The 20,774-nt window shown below is 42.5% G+C and overlaps 1 protein-coding gene across 1 annotated transcript in view; it reads left to right on the plus strand.

Moving 5' to 3' along the window:
- CDC40 (cell division cycle 40) overlaps positions 1-20,774 on the plus strand; it is a 57,544-nt gene that overhangs the window by 26,781 nt on the left and 9,989 nt on the right. The window contains exons 2-10 of the mRNA XM_075597608.1: positions 3,078-3,164; positions 4,338-4,467; positions 6,004-6,087; positions 9,488-9,627; positions 9,716-9,812; positions 10,303-10,442; positions 11,746-11,820; positions 15,621-15,666; positions 18,759-18,860. Coding sequence (XP_075453723.1) covers positions 3,078-3,164; positions 4,338-4,467; positions 6,004-6,087; positions 9,488-9,627; positions 9,716-9,812; positions 10,303-10,442; positions 11,746-11,820; positions 15,621-15,666; positions 18,759-18,860 — 901 coding nt within the window. The remainder of the gene's footprint in view (positions 1-3,077; positions 3,165-4,337; positions 4,468-6,003; positions 6,088-9,487; positions 9,628-9,715; positions 9,813-10,302; positions 10,443-11,745; positions 11,821-15,620; positions 15,667-18,758; positions 18,861-20,774) is intronic.

Raw genomic sequence — 20,774 nt, forward strand, 5'->3', positions numbered from 1 at the left:
ACTTTCTAAGTCGAAACATCATACACCCAGGAGAATGGGCATTAGACCCACAGGTGTTTCAAGAACTGGTTGAGCGATGGGGTCAGCCAGACATAGATCTCATGGCGACACATCAGAACCGCAAGGTAAGGAAGGAACTACTGTGCCAGACAGTTTCATCCAAGCGCACAAGGTACAGATGCTCTCAGTTTCAAATGGGACTTCAAGTTGGCATACCTGTTCCCTCCAATTCCCCTAATTCCGAAAGCAATCAGGAAAATCAGGGAAGACCAAGCAGAGGTGATATTTGTAGCACCATTCTGGCCAAGAAGGCGTTGGTTCACACACTTGGTAAATATGGCAGTAGATACACCATGGCACATACCAGATCGCAAAGGACTGATGCGACAGGGGCCAATATGTCATCCAAACGCCAAACAATGGGCCTTGACGGCATGGCGATTGAAAAGTATACCATAGAATCTGGCTTTGCTTTCGCGATTGGTGTGGAAAAGAAAAACAAAATTTCCTTTCACCTAGAATTGTATCAATAGTAGAGTTCCTGCAAAAGGGATTTGAGAAAGGTCTCAGTCTTAGTGCAGAAACCTGTACTTTCAATTAGCTATCAGCCTTATTGGAAAGAAATCTGGCAATGGAAAGATTAATCATCAGGTTCTTACAGGCAGTTAAAAGATTAAGGCCTCAAATCAAGAACAGGGTACCTACATGGGACTTGTCCCGAGTATTGGATGTACTAACAGCAGCTCCGTTTGAACCTATACAGGAGATAGGCTTAAAATGGTTATCATGGAAAATGACGTTTTTGATAGCAATCACCTCAGCAAGGAGAGTGGGAGAACTACAGGCTCTATCAGCCAAAGAACCATTCCTAGTCATACATCAAGACAAGGCAGTTCTCAGACCAGTGCATCAATTCCAGCCAAAGGTTGTATCACAGTTCCATATGAATCCAGAAATTGTGATTCCGTCATTCTGTCCAGAACCAAAGAATAAGAAAGAAGAAAGACTACACAAATTAGACGTGGTAAGATGTCTAAAAGTGTACATGGAAAGGATGCGAGATATCAGAAAGTCAGACAGACTATTCATCATACCAGAGGGACCGAAGAAAGGTCAAGCAGCATCAAAGACAACAATTTCCCAGTGGATAGTGTCTTGTATTAAAAAGGCTTATGAAAGCAAAGGACAAGATAAACTTTTGAACATTAAAGCTCATTCTACAAGGGCCATGTCTACTTCATGGGCATTTAAAGCCCAGGCTACACCAGGACAGATATGCATAGCGGCAGTCTGGTCCTCATTCAATACATTCTTGAAATACTACAGACTAGACGTACAATCATCAGCTGGCGCAAGCTTTGGTCGTAGAGTGTTAGAATCTGTAGTGAAATAAAGTGTAAAGTGTATTAATAAAGGTCAAACTGATTAAGGCATTAACTGGTGGTGTTTATTCTGATGTATCCCTCCCTAAAATTGTCACTGCTTAGGGTATGTCCCAAAGTTGCCCAATGCCAGGGTGATCAGGAAAGAAGAAAATTACAGTAAGTTGTTTTAAATTTTCTTCTTTTCTTACTACAGAACTGATTGATTAAAAAAACACACATGCAGGATATTGCCTGAACTGCAGATTTAAAGAAATGTAACCCGTGGCACGCAAAATCAGCAGAAAATCCGTTTATAGAAGATTTGTTTCAACAACACCTGAAACGTATAGCATTTAAATGATCACTTGTGACCAAATTCACCTCATACAGGTCTGCAACCATGTTTTTCCCCATTATCTCCTAGCACAGGGGTACACAAACTTTCCCCTGCAGCCCCCTGTTTGCTCTCTTCCCCCACCTCGCCCCCCCACACCGCTCGGTTCCGGCGTCAAATGATGCCGTGGGGTCGTGCCATGGCAGCTCTGGACGATGCGGCTAGTTGGGGAAGCCTTTACCCACTGTCATTGTTGTGAGCAATTTTAAGTGTATGAATGCATTTCCAGTTTTATTGAAGTCCTTGTGTGTATTTGAAAACCTGTCTGACGGATAGAAGAGCATTGTTTGGAGGAGTATAATTTTTGTTGGCAAGGCTGATGACTGATCTGTACACCCTCCTGGCTCGGCGTTCTTAAAACACACTAGAACAGTGTGGTTGATAGGTTTTCTTTTTTTTAATACGGAAAATATTTATTTTGAGGCTCATTGCTCTGTGTAGAAGACATTTAGTTTTTTTGAAATGTGAATTCATACTTGTATGGATGTTTTTGCATGTATTGAAGAAAAAATTTCATCTACTGAGCAACCCAAGTGTTTGTTTTCATTTTAACAAATGTTATTTTCAACTGACTAACACAGTACACACCCTGTACTTAAAGCAATTTAAGCAGTGTAAGCTTTTACTTCATATTTTACCGAAGTAGTTATCTTGACAGTGGTAATTATCTGCCTCTAAGTGAAAATAATTAGTCGTTATCCACAAGGATGTAGCCTATCTTTTCGACTCACTCACAGTGCTTGCTGTAGGGCCTCTACATTTAATACAATTTGTATATTGAAGCCTAGTCAACTATGTTCAACTTTTTACAATTGAAACAAAATTAAAAGGTTTTACAGAGAAGGAATGGGCCTCCTGATTAGAATATTCCTTTTTGAAGACTAAAATTATCTGTGACTGCAATTCTCTTGACCGCACTGTGCCTTGAACACCAAAAACTGGGATCACGTATGTTTTGTTACTCAAGTAATAAAGGGGGGGGGGGGGGAGAGAGGAGAGAGGAGAGAGGACTTTGAACAAGTTTGGTCTTCTTTTTTTGTAGTGGGATATCTATTTTTCAAATAACTTTACACATTTATGGTTTAATAAACCTTCTATATGGTATTGAGGGTTATCACGGAGTATATACTGTACTTTTATGTTGTATGCACATCGATTTTGATATAAGAGGTAGGCTAGTTTTCTCACATCACAAAGATGCACATTGTTTGAATATAGGCCTACTGTATGCTTGTCTTCCCCAATATGTGTATATATACTGGCATTTTAGGTTTTTTTTTTAATTTTTTTTTACAAGGAACTTGTCTGTTCTGTTTCAGGAAGAGGTGGAGACTGGAATTCATCTTGACCCCTCCCTCAAAGAAATTCAGTTCAACCCTACCTATGAGACCATGTTTGCACCAGAGGTAAGATTACAGGCCACGCTGATAGCTTGAGCTTTAGAAATGTTAATATGCTGAGACTGGGAGGTATATGAATGTTCCACATGAGGTGCAGCAAGGAATCTAGCCCTCCCATGATGCCTCATCGGTCAAATTAGTGACCTTGTTTGTACTTATGGTTTTATGTGTAAACAACATTTTTTGAAAACCGCTGCGCAAAAAAAGAAAATATTGGAGATCCAATCCTACAATACATATGTTTCAAACTGTTGCGGTTACAATGAAGAAAGATGGACTGAAAATATCTCCACGTTAACTAACATCTTTTCTCAATTGTTTATTTTTAATGGTTGATTAAAGTTGATCTGTAATTACATGTGACTTGAGTTTAACAGCCCTGATGTAAACTATCAGTTTTCATTCTAAAATGACAAAAAGCTGCTCTTTTCTTCATCTCTTTTTTTCGTCTTGTTGAAGCTTTATCTGTGCAAATGGAAGGCAATGTCGGGGAGGGTGGTGCTTACTGTAAACTAACGCTCATTATAGCAACAAATGATCAATATTATGGCTGCAGTATGTAACAAGTCTTACCATTTTACTGCACTCGGGATCACAACACTAACAGGAATCAGCCTTGTGGCAACAGATCAAATGTACTGATGCAGCGGTGGGAGCTAACTGTGCTCAACCCTTACATTTTGTAGTGTTTCTCAAGAGATGATTCAGATTATATCAGTCATGTTTAAAATATGCTGTGTGTCACCTGTTTGATATAAGACACCACCTGCATTTTGTTTGCATGGCAGCCACTGAATAAGAGGTGTTGAGATGACATTCCAGAATGTGCTTCTGGTGGCTAAATGTGTTCCACTTAATCTCTAGGGAAGTAGAAAGCAATGTTATGCAGGCATTCAGAAACCTAATGATATTTAAATCAGAATCAATCATTGTGTTGTTGCATTGTGATATATTTAGCCACTGTAAAATGGCTTTTTAAATTTGTCATTAAGGCTCTTTTAATTCCTCGCTGTCCCTGTATGAATTATCCATGGATATTATTTTTACATTCCCCAGTAGTGAATGTCTTGATGCACCCACGAAGTTGCAAGGCACCCTCTATCCAGCATTGTGGTAATGCTCAAGTGTAAGAATATAGAATGTCTTGTTAACATTGTGTATTAATGTTTATCAATGCAGTTGGGACCCAACAATCCCTTTAAAACACAGCAGATGGCTGCTCCAAGAAACATGCTTTCTGGATATGCAGAACCAACACACATTAATGACTTCATGTTTGAACAGCAGAGGAGGACTTTTGCAACATATGGTAAGAAGCAGAGGGTGAAATGTAAAGATTGATATGCATTTCTAGCTCTTCGCGGTGGCGAGCTGCATATTAACCAAAAAGTTAAATCCACAAATAACGTTAATTTTAAACCTTTTTAAACCTGTCCAAATATCTATTAACACAATTCAAATACATCATAGATCAGGTTGCCAGAAAATCTGTTTGGTCATTGTAGTATGTAATAATAATTGTTGGCAACAAGTAAAGGGTAGGTAATGCACACCATAAAAATTGTAATATGACAAGCGGTTATTGCATGCTCCAGAGAAAGCAAGCAGGCACTTGCCAGCGTCTCATGTGACATAGAAGAATCTTCCTGTACTCAGTGTAGCAAAATCTTTCATCGTTTATTTGGTTTCATATCAAAGACCCTTAAGGTTAGAATTTTAGGGCATTGGTACCATTCAGACTTGCACGTTTACTTCACACTTTTACTTCACCAGGAGAACAGTACTTGATAGGAGTACAATTGCCCTGAAATACATTTTGAATGCCCACCTACTTTTATTACCCAATCTACTGTAATTTCAGAGGTAGAAAAAATGACCTGTATAGATTCATTTTAGATGCTTGGGAACTGTTGTGATCTGCTTAAAATGTACTTGTTTTATCTTGTCATCAAATGTAGTATTATATTGCTGGTATATGAAAAAAAATTGTTCATGTAACTCTGCTAAAATAGAAAAGCTTTGCTGAACCAGTTATCCATGCTATCAAGGGCCTGTGAAGGTTTGGTGATGGCAGTAGCCTGTTACTATTCATGTTAGTGATGATTATCCATCTGAAACTAGACTGTTGCATGCCCACAAGGAGGCGCTCTTTCCCCTATAGAAGCCTGCATTGTGTTTATGAGCACAGGCCTCCCAACATGGTTATCTCTTGACATGTTTTCTAATACACAAAGGCCCTTTGTAGTCTGGAAAGCTCATGTACCATAATATCCGTGTATATTGTTAATGTTTGTACCATTAAAGTCAACCTGAGCAGAATCTAAGATTGCGACAGACAGAATGAAAAGTTTACTACTTGCTTTTCACTTGTGCACCTGGTTGCACAAGGCAGCAAATGTAAGTACAGGCATACCCCGGTTTAAGGACACTCACTTTAAGTACACTCGCGAGTAAGTACATCTCGCTCAATAGGCAAACGGCAGTTCACGCATGCGCCTGTCAGCACGTCCTGAACAGCAATACCAGCTCCCTACCTGTACCCAAGCTGTGCGCAAGCGGGGAGCCTATAGAGCCTATTACACATGTGTTATTTACATCAGTTATGCACGTATAGAACGAGTGCAGTACAGTACATGCATCGATAAGTGGGAAAAAGGCAGTGCTTCACTTTAAGTACATTTTCGCTTTACATACATGCTCCGGTCCCATTGCGTATGTTAATGCGGGGTATGCCTGTACTTAGAATAGATTATTAGACCATTCACATATCCTGATTCCAGACTGGAGAAAGGCATACAAGTTGTTGATCATCATACAATGTAATGACCATCCATTTCTGTTATAGGTTACGCACTGGATCCATCAATAGATATTCAGGAAACTGCTACTAAATATATAGGTTCTGTGGATGATGCAGAAAAGAATCAAGGTAACTTTATTCGAGGATTTGATGTAGTCTCTGTTGCATTGTTCATTTGCAAGAACCGTTAGATTTTAATGTTTTTTTGTAATTTGGGGGATAGAAGTTAGACTTGTGTTTTTGAAGTGAAACTTCTTCTTTGCTGGCACAAATCTCCTTTCAAGGAGACGGAAGTATGTTATGGAAGTGACAGCATTGCTGGCAGATGAGGCCGCCGGCTCGGCACGCAGCAGCAACCCTGCCACACTTGGGAGGCAGAACACACACACTCTTCAGTTGGTATAAATATAGAAGTGCAAATAGCTAAAACTGGGTGTGTGCTGACTGCGCGTCCATGCTGCTGGCGCGCAACAGAATGCCGTGACGTTTCGCTCGCATGTAGCTCGTGCCATTCTTCTCCTGTGGTAGACGTGACGGGGGGTGTTCCGGGTGGGGGGGGGGGGGGTAAACTCGAAGTCACAGAGCTGGTTGGGCGAACCGCTCACGTGATCCCGCCGTCGCTCGTCAAACACAAAAAAAAGCTGTGTGTGCTGTGCACGCGCATAGTAAGTGAAACTTCTTTGACTTTTGTCACAGAAATTTACTTATAACGCGCGTGCTCAGCACACGTGTCAGTGTGTGTATGTGTGTTTGTTTGTGAGTGTGTCGGTCACTGTGTGCATGTGTGTCAGTGTGTGTGTGTCAATGTGTGTGTGTGTGTGTGTCAGTCAATGTGTGTGTGTGTCAGTGTATGTCTCCCTCTGTGTTGTGTGAATGTCTCTCTGTGTCGGTCAGTGTGCGTATGTGTGTCAGTCAGTGTGCGTGCGTATGTGTCAGTCAGTGTGCGTGCGTATGTGTGTCAGTCAGTGTGTGTATGTGTGTCAGTGTGTGTATGTGTCAGTGTGTGTATGTGTCAGTGTGTGTGTGTGTCAGTGTGTGTGTATGTGTCTGTGTGTGTGTGTGTGTCTGTGTCTGTGTGTGTGTGTGTCTGTGTGTGTGTGTGTCTGTGTGTGTCTGTCAGTCAGTATGTGTGTCTGTCTGTCAGTCAGTATGTGTGTATGTGTGTCTGTCAGTCAGTATGTGTGTCTGTCAGTCAGTCAGTATGTGTGTATGTGTGTCTGTCAGTCAGTCAGTATGTGTGTATGTGTGTCTGTCAGTCAGTCAGTATGTGTGTATGTGTGTCTGTCAGTCAGTCAGTATGTGTGTATGTGTGTCTGTCAGTCAGTCAGTATGTGTGTGTATTGTATATGTGTATATATATATATATATATGTGTGTGTGTCTCTCTTTCTGTGTCCTGCCCCCTCTCTCTTGACTCCCCCCCCACCCCAGGCGGTGCTGCGGCTCTGTCTGAGTCTCTCCCCCTGCCCCTCCCCCTCCTCCTCCCCATCTCTCCTCTCCCACTCCCCTCTCCTCCCCCACGGAGACGCGGCCGCACTGGGCCCGCCGTATGTGAGGGGCTGATACCGTGATTAAGAGAGCCCCCGCCCCCCGTCCGGCAGTGCTGCGTGGGAAGTGGTGCGCTCAAACCCCCCGCTTCCCACGTTACCGGAGCAGGAGCCAGGAGCGCACGATAACGTCTGTGCGCGCATGCGCGGCACATGCTGACAGCGCAGCGGCCGTCATGATCCTAGGGCTCCTCTCCTCCTCCGGCACCGGCGGCACTCAGTCAGCGGGACTCGGGGAAGGGGAAGCAAGAGGGAGGAGAGAGGCTGAGCAGCGGCTCCTCCTCACAGCCGGAGGACTTGCGGGGCTTCCGCCATCTTGGTACACCCACAGTACCGGAAGCTCTGCGCACGTCTAGGGGTAACGGCGGCCGTTAAAAGTGGCGCCGGCGGCTATCGCCGCCGCATGTCACAGCAGGTGGGGGGGGGGGGAGTGGGTGGGTAGCGGCATCCATGTACATAGAGCTTCACAGCAGTAATACACGTGACCTAATAATATAACACACACTAGGAATAAGCGCAGAGACAAAAGTAACATTAGGAAAAAGGAGCCCCTTCCCCAAAAAGCTTACAATCTAATTTACATGGAAAACTTAGTGGATCCAATGCCTTTACAATTTTTGTTTAATGTATGCTTTTAAATTGCCTTCCATAATATTTTAGCTGCAAAGCATTTTTCTTAGGTTAACTTATTTTTTTTTTTTTTTTTTTTTTTTAAACGCTTGCCCCTAGAAATTCCCAATATCTCCCTCCATTCACATTATATGATGGTTACAGCAACCCCTCGCCAAAAAGATTTGTTTTCCCACTGAAGAAACAGTTTAAAAAAATAAAAAAGGTAAAGTGCTGAAGCACTAATTGGGAAGGAAGACCATTAAAACAATTCTCAAATTACTCTTATTTTTACAGTACCCGGTATATCACAATATTATAGCGATGCATTCACTTGCCATCCTTGCAGCCTCTTGTTCCTGAAACACTTACCTCCCATTATGGAGAGGAATTCCTTAACCACATGGTATCTGCAATGTGTGCCTCTGCTTACTCAACTGGCACCAGTCTTGAGCATCATAAGTGCTACAGAACTGAGGCCTGTACATCGAACAGTGTGCTTTAGAACCTATTCCTGCATGAAATAGCACTTTGGTGAATATACATACTTTTGACATTGGGATAACAGCAGGCTTGGAAATTGGAATTCTATAAGGAAGCTTAGGTGGGCTAATTGATTTGGCAGCATCTTCATATATTACTGTAACTTGAGGGTTTAGTTACCTTGAGGCTAGGCTGTAATTTTTGCAAAATCTGCAGGCTTGCCGTTTCGTGGGAGTTCTTACACCGAGTGATATGAACAGAACACTGATTTTCCGAGGGTTTCCTATTGTAACCACCCGCACACAGCTCTTGTCTTCATATTGCTCCAGGACATGACATATTTATGTTGAACGGAGGCACATATAGCTCAGACTATAGCAAAGCCTGTCTATTTCATCTTTAACTTTTTGTGTAACACATTCAGATAACACAACATAACTTGTTTGTTTCAATGGCACAATTTAAGAGTCACATCTCGCCATAATGTGCCAGGGAACAATGAAGTCTGCTACACCTTTATTTATTGTATAATATGGTTATGTCCAGTGTATGTTCTAGCAACCATCAACTAAAGTGCAGCTTGTGTAGTTGAGGCTGCTTGTGTTATGCAGTATACCATTGAAAAAACACGAGTGTTTCCATGCCCTCATTTTAGTAATCAATGTTACAAAGCCTAAAAAAATGACTTGATCGCAGTACTCTTGACTCTCTTGCGTTTTGTAATTTTTTTTTTTTTAATGCTCCGTTCATATGAGGCTGCAGCGGGGTTTTTTGGTGTCTGTAACAAAGTAAAGTTGCTTTACAAGTGGCATTGTTGCTAGAGGGAATTATTACCACACCAAACTGACCTATTGAGCGCTATATAACTTATTGCACTTTTTCCCCCTGCAGGTTTAACGGTATTTGAATCGGGTCAGAAAAAAACAGAGAAGAGGAGAAAAGTGAAAGGAAGCGATGCCTCAAATATAGATGGTTTCCTGGGTCCTTGGGCAAAATATGTTGATGAAAAAGATGTCGCGAAGCCGTCTGAGGTAAAACTACTTTGTGCTAGTGTGTAAAAACAAAAATGGACATCCCTTTACATGAAATATTATAAGAAAACCCTGTTTGTTTTTGTAGGAGGAGCAGAAGGAGTTGGATGAAATAACAGCAAAGAGACAGAAGAGAGGCAAACAGGAGGACGATAAACCTGCAGAAGAGAAGACTATTTTACATGGTATCCCCGCTATCCTGATGGCGTATTTTCCAGATTTTGTCACATTTATTAATGACACTCAAATCCCTCCAACATCATGGGCTCTTATCCCATGCTGAGAGCATGAGCGCATTGTTTTCTGTGGTCGCCTTTCATTGCATGAGCAGTAGATCAATTTGATTTGCCGCTTATGAGGTGGTACCTTGTTCACAGGATTTCATAAGCAAGGACAGCCAAGTTGAAAACTGTTGATATCAAGGGTCTCCTGTAAGAAAGGCTTCTTATTTTAAAAAGTAGATTACCTGAACCAAAGACCCTTTGAAAAACCAGACATCCTATTCCTAATCAATCTTAATGTTGCATGTTTGAAAGCTGTGAATGAGACTTGTATGGTGAATAAATGGATACAGTGCATATTTTGATATTACTGCCTTTCTGCATGTGTGCACGTTCTCGCACTCCATGGTGTGCAATGGGAATTTAATGTCCGTGCCATTTTTGTTTTCTTCAGTTAAAGAGATGTACGACTACCAAGGCAGATCTTATCTCCATATCCCTCAAGATGTCGACGTTAACTTGCGGTCTTCGGATTTGCCTGAGAAATGCTACCTACCCAAGAAACAGATTCATGTCTGGTCTGGACACACCAAGGTAGGTGATATTGGACTGAGCGCCTTTTTGTAATTTTTCCAGCCAAGCAAGAAAATAATTTGCCGTACAATGTAGGGTTGGGCAATAAATCTTTTCCCATAGTAAATATCGTTATACTGATGTATTAATATTATCTTGATAAATATCTGGTGAATGGAAGCATAGAGAAGAACATTAACCGCATAATAAAACAGAAGACATCAGTAACATAATACATTTGAAAATAAAATCATGTTAAAAATAAGTTTGAATGCTCAATACCAATTTGAAATGTGTTTATTTAAACTACATTTTAAAATAAAATACTTTTGCTTCCATCTATTTTTGGACATTATGAGAAGGGAGTTATGGGAATGGGGTAAATACAGGGCGAAGTGATCTTTGCGGTAAGAGGGCAGCACTGCTAACCTCCGGGAAGGGACCCTTATCCCTCCTTACCCTGGCAGCGCTATCTTCTTAAACACTGCTGCGTCCTCAACTGCAAGTCATCCACTGCCTGTAAAACGTCACTGGATCCCATTGATTGGCAATACCACGATCAAAAAAATTAACATTGACTTATCTTTCTTTTTATCGTGATATAACGAGCAAATCGCTATATTGCCCAACTCAAGTACATTAAAAGCATTCCCCCTCCCTTCCTGAACAGCTCTACCGTTTTTACTTTTTGTGATTAAGATGAAAGGCATTTAATCTGTGCCCAAATGTTTAAATCTTGACATGCTAAAAATGACAAGGGATGTATGTTGCTTTTGTTAATTTTTTTGCGTAACTAAGGAGAAGATGCTGAAACTATTCCAATGTTGCGGTGATCAGTTCTGAGGTATAGAGCGCCATTTGCAGAAAATGTAAACGGCAACTACTACTAGGTGTGTCTGATATTGAAAGCTTCTGAAGCAGCTTGTGAGCAAAGTATGTGATCAGGGGGGAAAATACATGTCATCATGACGTTCCTCGGCTTGTCAGTGCCCATTTATTTATTTTCCTTAAAATATCTGGACACCCGAGTTAAGCGTTTCCTGAACCCATGGGGTTTCTAGTGATGATGGCGTGGGGACGTCCTGCTCCAGGAGAGATTCTGCCGTCGGGTATAGAAAGGTGAAAAGAAATTAAAGGGAGTTGGGGACAGTTGGTGCTTTAATACTTAATAAAAAGGATGTAGCTGTGTAAGAGCCGTAGTAGTATTGTCACACTCTCCCAGAAGTATGTTGTGTTTTTGTTGAGTTTGCCATTTTATGGTGATCCATTAGTGTTTCAGTCGCCCTGCATAAACTGTTTAATAATACTACTTGCTTGTTTACAGGGTGTCAGTGCCGTGAGACTATTCCCCCTCTCTGGCCATTTGCTGCTGTCTTGCTCCATGGATTGCAAGATCAAGGTGAGCGAGCTCATGATTTGCTCAAATTTTTAACACCAGTATATGTTTCTCATGGTAAATTTCCGCAATTTGAATCATTGATTATAAATGCTGTGGGGTATCGTCGCTGTAGGTTGATCAGCTTCTCGTTGAACTTTCTAAATCCTTCTAGAATATTTACCCGCCTAAAAATTCTTATTTTTAATTATTAATCAGATTCATCTTGACCTTACCACGGTGCAGTTAATCATCTCTGGCTGTCACATTGTTCAAATATTGGTCTTGCGTTGATTCTTTGTGGTGCTGTCCCACTTGGCGGCATATAGTTGGTTGCAATACACTGAAAGCACTCAGCCAAGCAACACCTTTCAAATGACTTTTAATGGTAGTTTATAATTCAATGTGTGAGCAATATCTTGTAATGTGCACATACTACTTTGTTAGAGGCTAGTTCTAGTCTCCTAATTAAGAGACTGCAGAATTTTTTTTCCGTGTAGCTCCGGATTGTCTATAATCTTCCTTTCCTGTCAATGATCGATCCTGTGCCAGGGTTATCAGCGCACTGGAACAAAAAGATGGGGGAGCACAGTGTGAGGAAGAGTATGTGTTATTAGGGAAGGTGTGTCTTCTTTCACTGGTGATCAATATGGTGAGATCACCTCAATTGATTCGTCAGCTATAGGGTAGACGAGAAATATATATAAGTGTATATAAAAATGGGCATATAACTCACACGGCCTTGTGTAAGTTCTATTACATCAAGGTTTCTTTAACTCTCGGCTTTTTCTTATGGTGTAGGTTGTTGTTCTGTTCTTTCTTTATCTTTCGTGGGTTCTTGGATGTTCCTCACCGCAAAGGTAACTTCTTCCTTCTGGAGGTCTCCCTCTCACAGAAAAAGAAAAGCAGTTAAATCGGTACAAATGCAAACGACAACTGTGATGCGGGGAGGTATTTGTGAGAATAATAAAAGATAATATCTATCACTCACACGTGCTAATGTGATTGTTATCTTCTCGTGGTATCTTGATTTTCACCTGGCAATAGGATGGGAGGGGAAAGGGGGATGTCAGATAAAAATAGATTCAAATACTCACACGGACCAGTGTGAGTACACACTGATATAGGTTTCTTTGGCTTCCTTTTTCAATTCCGGAGTCCTTCTGTCTTTCTTATGTCCAGCATAGATGTGATTGCTTAGTGGGATATAAACCATAGGGTGCAATGGGTGGTCAGGACAAATAAAAGTTTTATTTTAAATAAGCAAGACAAACTGAAAATGATGCACAAAAACAAAGTGATTAAAACTGGTAATAAAAGAAATAGAGCACTGTGAAAGTGCTAAAAAGACATAGGGAGTCGCTCAGTGGTGGGTGGTAGGTAATCTCTTTCTCCGCGTCCGGATTAAGAGCTACGACGTCACTTCCGGCTCCGCTATGGTGGCTGCAACTGTCCAAGGTAATGAGCTACGCGTTTCGCCCTGTGCAGGGCTTCCTCAGGCTCTTTCAAAGAGCGGAGAAAGAGATTACCTACCACCCACCACTGAGCGACTCCCTATGTCTTTTTAGCACTTTTACTGTGCTCTATTTCTCTATTTCTTTTCAGTTAGAGACAAATTTAAAGCTTCTGACTTTCCCATATTCATTTTATACCCAGACAGATCACCAAATCTCAGAAGGGATGACTGTAAATTTGGGAGGGATGTCAGTGGGTTAATTATAGTAAAAATAATATAATCTGCGAATAGTGACAATTTATAGTGTTCATCTTTTATTTTGATCCTTTGTATATTTTGGGGAGACTGTTCTGGTGGCCGCAAGAGGCTCAATTATTAAAGCAAAATAGAGGAGAGAGGGGGCACCCCTATCTCGTACCATTCTTAATTATCAAATTCCTCTCCCCCTGGAAGCTTCAAAGTGGCTGTGGGCGACTGATAGAGGGCCCATACTCCCTGTAGAAAAACTCAGGAGAACCTGAATGCCTCTAGTGTTTTATCCAGAAAAGTCACGCCTTCTCCACATCCAAATAAAATGAGTGTAACCAGCCACTCAACCCAGGTTTTGCGTCCAGTCCCTACATGGACCGGCGGTCATATGGCCCTACTGGGGTCGCCCTAACATCTGACATGCGACTCCTTACTCTTACTCACCCCCACATACTGCCACTACTAAATCTCCACCTCCGGACTGCACCTTTTTGTTTGACCTTACTTGAAACCATAGTCATTGATTTATTTTTCCGGGCTCACAAAAAGTTTGTTCCTCTGCTCCAAACAGATCTCAGCCTCTTCCATACTCTGAGGGTCCTCTCTGCTTCGTAGAATTAGTCTTATTGTCCAGAAAATAGATAACTAATCTCGATGGCCTGACCTGTAAATAAAAGTACAGAGAGAAACAAGACCAAAAAAAACTCCAACTTTGGCTTCTTAGAGGATTGTAGGCTCATCAGTCGGTTAGACTCTCGTGGGCTCCGATGGACCCTTCCAGGGCTTGGTGACCGGCAAATAAAAATCACCCATGGAGCATATCAAGTGCTTGGCCAATCTTACTTATCCTCTAATCGGGTACTAGATTCCTCAGATTATGTGATCTATTTTTCTGGGATTGGCCTTGTTGGTCCGTTCTGCTCTTGGGCGCCAGACCCAACGCCGAGAGAAAAACTGAAGACTCCTCCGGATAACAAAGCCTGTCGTCATCCCTGGTTGATAAGGTGGAACAGAAAGGCCCACCAATGGCGAATTCCCTTTTCTTGTAAAATCGATGTTACCGGTCGTAATCCTCTTTACTTGTCTATAGTCATCCTTGACAAATCCTGGAAGATCTGGATGGGGGAGTTTTCGAAGTTGATTGATCCTCTCTTTCTGCTTCCCTTTATCTTGTCTTTAGCCGCATATTGATGAAACCGCAGCACTACATCTCTGCTTCTTTTAGGGTCGTCAAATCTTGGACCCAGAGCTCGGTGAGCTCTGTCAATTAACAGTTCGCTGTTTTTTAGTTGGAGGTCAATTGAGAGAAATAGCCTATTAAGATAAGGCTGCAGTGCCTCTGCAGTCCCTGACTACGGGATGTGGCGATTTTGCCTGCGCTCCCTATTTTCTAAATCGCCCAGACCTGTCTCTCATGGCTCTTACCTCCCCGTTGAGCCTCAAGACTTCATTGTCCGTATTCACTTGGTTTTGCAGGGAAGTGTCCATTTTAGATTCCAGATCCGAAGTTCTTCTAGCCAGGGTAGAGATTTCAGACTTAAACTCCAGCACTGCTTTATCCAAGGCAGACTGAAACATGGACTGCATATGCTGGAGCATCTCCTTTAAATCCTGTCTTGTTATAGCTATACCCTCTCCTCTTCACCCTGCTTCTTCTCAGGGCTTAGTGATGCGCGCCCCCCTCGGCGCCATCTTGGTTTTGTCCTCCCGCTGTCGTGGGCTGCTTGTGCCCAAAACGGGACAGATCTGGAGCGCCCACCTTCCTGTCTTTGAGAGGCATGTCGGGTGGTTCCCCCGTCCTCTGCCGCTATTTTGACCGCGCTACGAGGTGCCAATCGGAGGCTCTATCTGAAAACGGCAGACGTGCATGCACGGAGCTCCTCAGCAGACGTGCATGTGCTGTGACGTCACGCGCCCGCCCCCCTGCTACTCCATTTTAATAAACTTAACGTGAATAATTAGGACTATTTTCTAAGAGAGAAAATATTTAAATTCCGTTTTATGTTGACCATTTCCAGAGCTTTGTACCTTAGAATAGCTAAAATATTCTAAAAAACAGCACTAACAATATTAATCTGCAATAGTGACATTTATTCAAATCGCTCGCATGTTTTCACAGATCTGGGAGGTGTACAACGAGCGAAGATGTTTACGGACATTTATAGGTACAGTATGTGTATTGTGTAATGTTTTTCATCGCTGAGTGCACCAAGATGACAAATTCTTTGACGAATGCATTATTAAAGCAGCAATCATGTTTAGGAAGTATATTAGTCCTTTTACCGTTTGCAAATGTTTAGGTGAAGAGTGCCTTTATTGGCCTAAGGGTTTTTTTTTGTTTTCCCTACAGGTTTACAAAATATGACTTGATTGCCAACAAGTAGCAAAATACCCCCCTCCCCACTATTCTAGAAAAAATTAGCAGCAATAATCCAGCTCTGAAATGTATTACACGTTATTTTATCACATAATTTTGGGTGTAATATTGTTCATTTCACGTGAGCTTCTTACTGTGTGCAGTACGGACATGAAATGCTCCTTTTCAGTATGGTTATGGTGTATTCTCACAGAAAATGCTCATGTACCATAGACACGGCCCTCTGCTGGTATTTGTCTGAATACCATGTGATATATTTTACTTCATTTTATGATATTGCAATCCAGAGATATCAGCCCCTCGCCCCCAATTCATACACTTTTGACTGACATTAAGATGGCTGACATTTTCCCCAGTTTGAGTGACAAATGCTTATTTTATGATTTCTAATGACTGAAAAGAAGAAACAGTTTTTTTTGTTTTGTTTGTTTTTTAAAATAACTTTACAAGGGGCAACGCAGACTTTGTTAAAGCTCTCTCTGTCTCCTCCCCTTCTCTCTCCTGCTCCCCCCTTCTCTCTCCTTCCTCCCCCCCTTCTCTCTCCTTCCTCCCTCCCCTTCTCTCTCCTTCCTCCCTCCCTCCCCCCTCCCCTTCTCTCTCCTTCCTCCCTCCCTCCCCTTCGCTCTCCTTTCTCCCTCCCCTTCTCTCTCCTGCTCCCCCTTTCTCTCTCCTTCCTCCCCCCCTTCTCTCTCCTTCCTCCCCCCCTTCTCTGTCCTTCCTCCCTCCCCTTCTCTCTCCTTCCTCCCTCCCTCCCCTTCTCTCTCCTTCCTCCCTCCCTCCCCTTCTCTCTCCTTCCTCCCTCCCCTTCTCTCTCCTTTCTCCCTCCCCTTCGCTCTCCTTTCTCCCTCCCCTTCGCTCTCCTTTCTCCCTCCCCTTCTCTCTCCTTTCTCCCTCCCCTTCTCTCTCCTTTCTCCCTCCCCTTCTCTCTCCTTCCTCCCTCCCCATTCTCTCTCCTTCCTCCCTCCCCATTCTCTCTCCCTCCCTCCCCATTCTCTCTCCTCTTTCTCCTCCCCCCCCTATTCTTTTTTTCTTTTTCTCCTCCCCCTTTTTAGAAAGCATTAGTAAATAGGTGTGGAACATATGCTGAGGCGGTTACAGGTGTTCAGCTTGGCAATACCAGTTGTCTAACATTGGGGTTGGCAAAATATAGTGCATTGTATAAAATAGGATCTGTGCAGTCCAGAGTATGTATGTATGTCTTTATTTATATAGCTAAAGTGATAGGGGAGCCCCTGCTGCTGCCTCATAGAATGTGGACGTGAACGGTGAACGGTGCTTTGGGTATACAATGAATAGGTAGAAAGGGTAGAGAAGAACCCGCATTAACTCGCGGTCAGAGACATTAATGCGGAAGTGATTACAGCCCTGCGCGTGCACGTGTGGAAACAGAGCCGACGCGCGCGTTTCGCGAGGGGCTTTCTCAAGGCGAAACAGTAAGAGTTACTCACTGAGGTTTTTTATAAGGATTTAGTTTCCTGTGTGATATTGATACACAACAGGAGACGCCTATTATATTGATTGCGAGCCCTATGGCTGTCAGTATTTCGATCCCACGACCTCTAGTACGTCATTTTAACACCCATTATTTTATATATGTGTTGTATTAATAAAGTTTATATTTTAAACCATACACTAATCACCAGAGGGTGAACTTGAGTGCTACACTGGGTTCTTCTCTACCCTTTCTATTTATTTATATAGCACCATTAATGTAGATAGCGCTTCACAGCAGTAATATAGATGAGAATCATATATATAACACACAAAGGGGAGAAGTGCTTCAGACATAAAAGTTGCATTTAGGAAAAGGAGCCCCTGCTCCGAAGAGCTTACAATCTAATTTGTTGGTAGGAAGAACATACAGAGACATTAGGAGGGTGTTCTGGTAAGCTGCAGGGGGCCAAGCTTTATGTATGAGGTGTATAGTATCAGCCATAGAGCTAATAAGCAGTTGTGTTTTGAGGTGGGTCTTAAAGGTGGATAGAGAGGGTGCTAGTTGGATATTGAGGGGAAGGGCATTCCAGTGGTGTGGGGAAGTCAGTGAGAAGGGTTTAAGGCGGGAGAGGGCTTTAGATACAAAATGGGGTAGAGAGAAGATATCCTTGAGCAGATCGCGAGCAGAACGCATGCAGAACGCAAGAGTCGGGATGGTGCATAGCGAGAAATTAGGGCTGAGATGTAATGAGGGGCAGAAGAATGTAAAGCTTTAAAAGTGAGGAGGAGAATTGAGTGTGAGATACAGGATTTGATCGGAAGCCAGGAGAGGGATTTCAAGAGGGGAGATGCGGAGACAGATTTAGGAAAGAGTAGAGTGATTCTGGCAGCAGCGTTTAGGATAGATTGTAGGGGAGACAGGTGAGAGGCAGGAAGGCCGGACAGCAGGAGGTTACAGTAGTATAGACAGGAGAGAATGAGGGTCTGTGGATTGAGAGGCTCATGCAGTACAATAGACCAGGAGTGCGCAAAGTTTTTTTTGGCTGCGCCCCCCCCTGTCTGTGACCCGGCGTCAAATGACGCAGAGGGTCACATGACTCCGCAGCATAATTTGATGTGTGTTGTCATGAGGACCCGGTATCATTTGACACCGCGTTGTCATGGCGATGTGAGCAGAAGCCGGCTGAATCCCGGTAAGTACAGGTTGCAGAGGCCTCGCGCGGTCACCTGGCATTTAATTTAAATGCCCCAGGGAAGAGTGCGGGCCTCTGCAACCGCCTGCGCCCCCCCCCCCCCCCCTGAAAAATCCTGCGCTCCCCAGCTTGCGCACCACTGCAAACCATAGAAGCCTGCTTCACTTTCATTTCATTCACAACCATGTTTGAGCACTTGCACCACTCAATGCTTTGGTGTTTGATGGGTAATCCTTCTTTTCTTGTTATTCAGGGCACAGTAAAGCTGTTAGAGATATCTGCTTTAACAACGCTGGAACTCAATTCCTAAGTGCAGCTTATGACCGGTATCTCAAGCTCTGGGACACAGAAACAGGTACTATAAAAATGCATTGTAACTAGAAGAAAAAAAGTTGAATTTCAAAGCCAAACTGTTGTCACTTCCCCAATATGCTGTCACTACCTATCTCCTATGAGGGTGTCATTCTAATTTCTCTAGGTGGGAAATGGATATTCTTGTCATTTTTCTCACCCTGTCTGTGTTATGGTTGGGATGATTTCTCAAGTACTTCAATCTCTGATCTCGTTTCCATAAACCCCTTCATGTTTCTTGCCTTTTTCATGTCCAATATCCTGTTTCTCCAGTGCTGGAGGGCGTGCACAGCACATTGCAGAGCGTAGAATAGGTTTGTGGTTAATAATTATGGACGGCTTTTATGTCTCTGCTTTTTGATGTGGCTATATAAAATTACTTCCCAAAAGCTGGTGATTTTGAAGAGCATCTGCCACTTAACAGATTAAAAACCCTCTTGTGCTTGTTCTAGAGGAGTCATCTTGGATTGCAGAACAGAGCTTGCAAGCTAATAGTATGTTCTTGCTGATTCTGCAGTGTAGTTAGAGGGTAAAACTAGTTCCCTTTTTTCCCCCCCGCATTTGAACTCTAACTTATTGAATCATAGAAATTATCAGGCAGATCAGAACCACTTAGCCCATCTAGTCTGTCCACTTTCCATAGCTATTGTGAACTCGGAGACCTTGTTTGGACCCGTGGACTACGAATTTTTAAACCGTTTCAGGAGGGTGGAGACAAATCCTAGCTTAGTCATATTATAATTAATATATATGTCTGAATTGCTATAACTGAGTTAATTTCCCTCTTTGTTCCCTGAATGTAAATCTGCTGCTTATAAAGGGGAGGCAGACTTTTTTAGCCTCTGTAGCTTTTAATGCCACTCATGTAAATTGGCAAATTTGCTAACTTCCCCAAGTGCAAAAATGTTAAAGTGGCACACAGTATAAGCATTTTTTTGGCATCTCATTATTCAGTTGAAAGTTGCTTTGAATCTTTCCACGACCCCTTATTACCTTTTTGTAGAACAAATTTTCTAAAATCATACTCCTACTTTTCAAGTATGTTTTTGTTTGTAGTATGCATACGGTATCCAAATCTTTGACTCATTCTGCGTTGGATTTAGTTTGTAAACATTTTTGTACTACAGTACCATAATATTCATTGCCTGTGACGCTAACATAATTATGGTTGGTGTTTGCTTTTCAATACAATCAGGGGTTTGAGATGCCTAACTTCTGACTGGGGCGCAATTTGAATCTGGTTGGGGTGGGGGTGCAGTCATGGAGTCATCACATGATGCCGCATCGCTGTAATGACGCAGTGTCACATGATACCGTGATGCAGATAGAGGAGGGCTGCTGCCCGCTTTCTCCCACGGCAATCTATTCCATTGCTGTGGGGAAGAGTGCGGGGGGTGGGGGAGCCCATCTGTAAGTGCGATATCAATTCTTGGGTGGTGCAATTTCCCCGTCTCCCTGGTTCCAATACTGGCTTCTGAGACTTAAGGCAAAGATATGACTGCTTTGGTTTCTGTTAGGTGCTCAGAAAATGTGCCAAATTCCGTGATTTGTTATTTATTGGTCTCCTGGCTACAAGACCAGTACAAATTAATTGTACTATATGTATCAAATGACAATCCCATTGCTTTCCTTTTCCTTGATAACTTTAGTGAATTACATTTACTCCTGTTTTGGAAATATTTTGAATGTTATGGATCGATGACTTCATATCGAATCATTAAGGCGAGCGTAGCATTTCCATACTTCTGTATGTTGGTGGATTCCTTTCACCATACCCATTTTGTTCTTTGTCTGTAGATAAGGTCCACGATAATCATTTGTGCAGTATGATAATTCATAGTGATGGCAAATCCAGTTAGTGTAGTCATTCATGGTTTAATGGTTCTCCAGATCTTGGAGCGCAGATGTACTGTATATG

The sequence above is a fragment of the Ascaphus truei genome, chromosome 4 (assembly GCF_040206685.1).
Source record: "Ascaphus truei isolate aAscTru1 chromosome 4, aAscTru1.hap1, whole genome shotgun sequence".
NCBI lineage: Eukaryota > Metazoa > Chordata > Amphibia > Anura > Ascaphidae > Ascaphus > Ascaphus truei.